General features: G+C 44.8%; 1 protein-coding gene across 1 annotated transcript; it reads left to right on the forward strand.

Annotated features, from left to right (window-relative positions):
* Positions 1-2545: 2545 nt before the first annotated feature.
* Positions 2546-3407, forward strand: LOC142845442 (translationally-controlled tumor protein). The gene has a single exon (XM_075964140.1). The coding sequence runs from the start codon at positions 2659-2661 to the stop codon at positions 3175-3177; it is 519 nt and encodes a 172-aa protein (XP_075820255.1). The 5' UTR covers positions 2546-2658; the 3' UTR covers positions 3178-3407.
* Positions 3408-5705: the final 2298 nt, after the last annotated feature.

A 5705-nucleotide genomic window follows, 5' to 3' on the forward strand; every position in this document is an offset into this window, starting at 1 on the left:
CCATCAGGAAGCCCAGTCCAGCAAGTTCTTACAGAGGTGCAGGGCCTTACCCCAGAATCTGCCTTCCTTCCCATCTGCATTGTCTCAGTCACCCCCTGTCCTGGGTAATATTTGTTTGTTTTTGTTTGTTTGTTTGTAGTCAACTTGACACAACCTAGGGTCATGTTCCTTACTTAGGGCAAGGAACTGCCCATGCCTCGAAAACTGACAAAGTGCATGATGTCCAGACTGGACAAGCAGGATACAAGAAAAAATACTGCCAAACCTTGCCAAGATAGGGTTAAGACAGTTTTGAAATTTTTCCTGACTCTGAAAATGGTCTGTCAGTTAGTCTAGGCTTTAGCCAAAGTTGGTTGCTTCAACACTGCAAATGAGACTTTGGGTGATTGCTCAGGCAGCCAGTTGTCTCTGTCATCTACTGCACAATTTGGAAGCTGCTTGATTGCACTTCCTGCCTACTCAAGTAATATTATCTCCCTTCTCAGGCCTTTGCTGGAGTTGAAGATTAGATAGTCATAGTTACTGTCCTCTTATGATCTAGCCAAGCCATTTCCAATGCAAGATTTAGACTCCTTAGGATAAAATGTTTATTAAAACATTTAGCATATGTTCCTTGCTTAATATTATGTCGGTTGTAATTCTAATCTTATACTTGATATCTGTTCCTAGTGTATATAGTTTTGTATTAGGTTTGGAACTCTCTTATTTAAACAAAATGGGGAGGTGCCATGGGAGCTCCTTCAGCTCCTTCAGCCAATAGCCTTTAAGACACCAGCCCACTTAGTAGGCATGGTCTCTTATACTGTAAATGCAGCTGTAAAGTGTGTGTTTGTTCTCTTGCTTCTGGTTCTTGCTTCTGGCTGCTAGACTGTTCCTGTTCCCCATTTGTGCAGAGGACTGTGATCTAGGACAGTGATCTGTGAGTCTCCCCTAAATAAATATTCCTTTATTATACATAATTCTGAACTAGTGTGGGATTTATTTTGTAACTTCTGCATCACACAACTACGTAATTATCTCTCCTAGATAGCTAGCTTGCTGACTCGTCTTTGGACATGGACACTTGTCATGCTCCATAGTCATGTGACCCATTTCCTAATGATAAATATGCATACATGAAATATAACGTTGTAACAGTATTGTTATAGAGATTTAATATTAAAGGAGAATGGACTCAAGCATTTCAGAGAGCTGTGTTATTCAGTAGACTTTCTGGGATTGTAGAAGTGTATTATATTTATATTGTTCAGTTGGGTAGCCACTAGTCATAGATGACTAAACAATTTAAATACCTAGTAATACCTAGCAAACTAAGGTTATTTTTAAATTTTTATCTCAGTTTAAACATATATTAAATTTTTACCTAGTAAAGTTGATAAACTAAGGTTATTTTTAAATTTTTATTTCAGTTTAAACATATATTAAATTTTTATTATTTGAATGTATATGCTTGTGTGTATATTGGGTGTGTATATTTGCACCATGTCTGTGCCAAGAGCCAGCAGAGGTCAGAAGAGACATCAGATCCCCTGAAACTGGAGTTGCAGGTGGTTGTGAGCCACAGTGTATGTGCGAGGAACTGAACCAACCTCTCTACAAGAGCAGCCAGTGCTCTTAACCACTGAGCCATCTCTCCAGCCCCTTGAATGTATATTAAAATAGCCACTTTATGACTGGAGACTATCACGGTGAACAACCTAAGTTAGAATTTCACCTCTTTATGTCAATCTTCTGTAAACCTTCTCTAAATACTACAGTGAGTGAAATATTTATCAGTATCCATAGTTACAGGCAGAGGGAGAGCCAGCCAAGTGGGAGGGGGTATTTTCTATTTCCTGCCTGGCCCATCAAAATGTAAGGTCTTTTGAAGGACAAGGGCTGCCTATGTCATTCCTCATTCTGCCCCCAACCCTGAAGGAAACTGGGACTTCATTGAATGAATGATTTTTATCTATAGATATTTGATAATGAGCTTGATCAAAATGTTCTGAGGGATCCACTGGCCTACTTGATGTAGATTAGTATCTACCCACTATAAACATTTTGACACTGTTCCCAGAATGATTCTGATCCACCCCTCTGGCTTTTAAAGTTTTGGCAAAACCATGGGGTCATCAAATATGAGAAACTGTTCTGGGCCCTGGAAAAGTCTGAGCTGAGAACACGTTCTGAGGAAGCAGCTGAGTGGTTCCACACGCAGAATGCGTGCACCCAAAATAAACTTGCCACAAAGGGGATGTGGATGCAAATCAGGTCCCGCTGTGCTCGTCTAAGAAAAGCCAGCAGCACTGGGTTGCTTTGTCAGCTGGAGTCTCTCATGTTCCTGGGGTAGAAACTGTCCCGGGCAGAGCTGAGCCAGCTGGCTCCGTGACTCCCCGCGTTCTCTTTCCATGACTCTTTCGGGAGAAGATCACAACCTCCCGCCAGCTCCTTCTGTTCAGATCACCTCTCCTGTTCCCTGACCCCTTCTGAGAGCCAAGGTGAGAGCCTTCCAGAATGGCCCTGGAAGATGTATGTCACCAGCGCGCTTCCCTCCATAAACCTTAAAAAGACAGACATCGCTTTTCCGCCCGCTCCCCCCTCCCCCCGAGCGCCGCTCCGGCTGCACCGCGCTCGCTCCGCGCTGTCAGGCTAGCGCCGCCGTCCCCAAACGCCACCATGATCATCTACCGGGACATCATCAGCCATGACGAGCTGTTCTCCGACATCTACAAGATCCGGGAGATCGCGGACGGGCTGTGCCTGGAGGTGGAGGGCAAGATGGTCAGTAGAACAGAGGGTAACATCGATGACTCTCTCATTGGTGGGAATGCTTCCGCCGAAGGCCCAGAGGGCGAAGGTACCGAAAGCACAGTAGTCACTGGTGTTGACATTGTCATGAACCACCACTTACAAGAAACCAGCTTCACAAAAGAGGCCTACAAAAAGTACATCAAAGATTACATGAAATCACTCAAAGGCAAACTTGAAGAACAGAAACCAGAAAGAGTAAAGCCTTTTATGACTGGGGCTGCAGAGCAAATTAAGCACATCCTTGCTAATTTCAATAACTACCAGTTTTTTATTGGTGAGAACATGAATCCAGATGGCATGGTTGCTCTCCTGGACTACCGTGAAGATGGCGTGACTCCATACATGATTTTCTTCAAGGATGGCTTAGAGATGGAGAAATGTTAACAAATTGGATCTATCACCTGTCACCATAACCGTCTGCTGCTTCCCATCCATACAACACCAGGACTTAGGACAAATGGGACTGATGCCACCTTGAGCTCTTATTTTGACCATGATTTATCTGGAGTGGAGACATTGTTTTTTTTCTTTTTTCCTTTTTTTTCTTTAAAGAAAAAACATGTCATGTAGGTTGTCTAAAAATAAAGTGCATTTAAATTCAAAAAAAAAAAAAAGACAGACATCACTGACAAGTTTGTTAAATAGTGGGCCATGGGGCTGGGGGCTTGCTCAGCAGGTAGAGTCCAAGAACCTGAGGTTGATCCTTGGGGTCCAAGCGGTGGAAGGAGAGAACTGACTCCCACAGGTTGTCCTCTGACCTCCACCAGGGCATTGCATCATGCATGTACACACAAAAATATAATAAAAAAAATAACAAACTGTGGCTCCCAAGCTGTCTTAGTTTGGCTTCTATTGCTGTGAACATGGGGAGGAAAGGGTTTATTTCAGCTTGCAGTTCTCGGGTGACATCTATCACTGAGGGACGCCAGGGAGGAACTCAAGGCCGGAACTTAGAGGCAAACACTGAAGCAGAGGCCATGGAGGAACGCTGCTTCCTGGCTTGCTCCCCATGGCTTGCTCAGCTTTCTTATACAACCCATGACCATCTGCCCAGGGCGGGCACTGCTCACAGTGAGATAGGCCTTCCCACATCAATCATTAATTAAGAAAATGCCCCCACAGATTGCAGGTTAATCTGGTGGAGACAATCTCCTAATTGAGGTATCTTCATCTCAGATGATCCGAGTTCAAGTCAAGTTGACAAAAAAATAAATCTAGCACACAACCCCTTGAGAGAGGTCACACAACTGAATTATGGGGGTCATAAGAATTTGGCGATGATAAATGTTTGTGAACATGCAATAAACAAACATGAATGCAAGGTCCAATGCATGATGAATCTGTGTTCTCCCTGGCAACACCAGCCTGTGCTGTGTCACGTGCTATCACTACAGCCTTGGATGTGAACACACATGTCCTCTTTGTCCTGGGCATGCCATCACACCAGACAACGCCAACCAACTGGCTGGGGAAGTGAGGTGGGTGGTGGGGGTGGCAGTGCATGCTCGTAACCCCAGCACGGGGGAGGCAGGAACATTTCAAAAATGGTAGAAAATGCTATCCTGACCCCTATCCAAGCCAAAGCACCCTGGATGGTTGTTAACGAAACCCAAGTCAGCAACCGAAACGACAATTCTGAAAAACAAACATTTGGACACAGTAGGACCCAAAGATACACTGATTTGATTGGTGCTCACATGCTAAGGAACGGCACTGGAATGGATGTAAAATTCTTATTTCCCATAATTGAACCATTGCATTCCTATTAAAGCAGAAACCTGTTTATGTTCTGTCGAAACACCACAGTTTACAATGTGTGAGGGTCTTACATCTGAACTGGGGGCTGGAGGGTTGGCTCAGTGGTAAATGGCTTGCCTTGTGAGCGTTAAGGCCTAAGTTGGATCTCCAGAGCCTATGTTGGGCATGTGGAACATGAGTGTAACCCCAGCTCTGGGAGTTAGAGACAGGGGCTCCCTGGGACTCCTGGCCAGGCAGCATAGCCCAGTTGCTGATCTCTAGGCCTGTAGCAGTTTAAATGCAAATGGGCTCGGATGGTTGGACACTTGGTTCCCCTGGTGGTGCTTTTTGTTTAGGTTTAGAAGGTGTGACTTTCCAGGAGGAAGTGTGTCACCAGAGGCAGGCTTTGAGGGTTTATAGACTTTATGGTTCCAGTTCACCCTTTCTACTTCGTGCTTGTGGTTAAAGATGTGAGATGGAGAGATGGCTCAGAGGTTAAGCGCACTGGCTGCCCTTCCAGAGGTCCTGAGTTTAATTCCCCCCGCCCCCCCCCCCAACCAAAAGGCAGCTCATGACCATCTGTAATGAGATCTGGCGCCCTCTTCTGGCCTGCAGGGATATGTGCAGTCAGAACACTATATATAATAAATAAATAAGCATGCAAGCAAGCAAACACAGATGTGAGCTCTCAGCCTCTGCTCCAGCCACCATGCCTGCCGCCTGTGGCCACACCTCTGTTCCAGCATCAAGTAGTCTTCTCCCTCTGGAACCATAAACCAAGATAAATGTTCTCTTCCTGAATCTGGCTTTGGCCACAGTGTTTTATCACAGCAACAAAATAATTAATTCGAGGCCAATGAGAGCCCCTACCTCAAAGAAGGTCAGCGCTGTTCCTGAAGCTGATACACAAAACTGTCCTCAGGCCCCCACATGCGCACACTCACATGTGTACAAACTGACATGCACGCCCGCCCATAGACACACACACACATACACACACACACACACACACACACACACACACACACAGAGATTTATTGACAAGCATTAAAAGAAGAGAAAGGACTCGTGTACACACATACACACTAATAGAGCCAGCTAGAACTCTTCCAAGTGTGAATAAACACTCATTTATTCTCCTTAATTGAGATAGCCACATTCGTATTCTTAGAGAT

Source organism: Microtus pennsylvanicus, chromosome 3 (genome assembly GCF_037038515.1).
Source record: "Microtus pennsylvanicus isolate mMicPen1 chromosome 3, mMicPen1.hap1, whole genome shotgun sequence".
NCBI lineage: Eukaryota > Metazoa > Chordata > Mammalia > Rodentia > Cricetidae > Microtus > Microtus pennsylvanicus.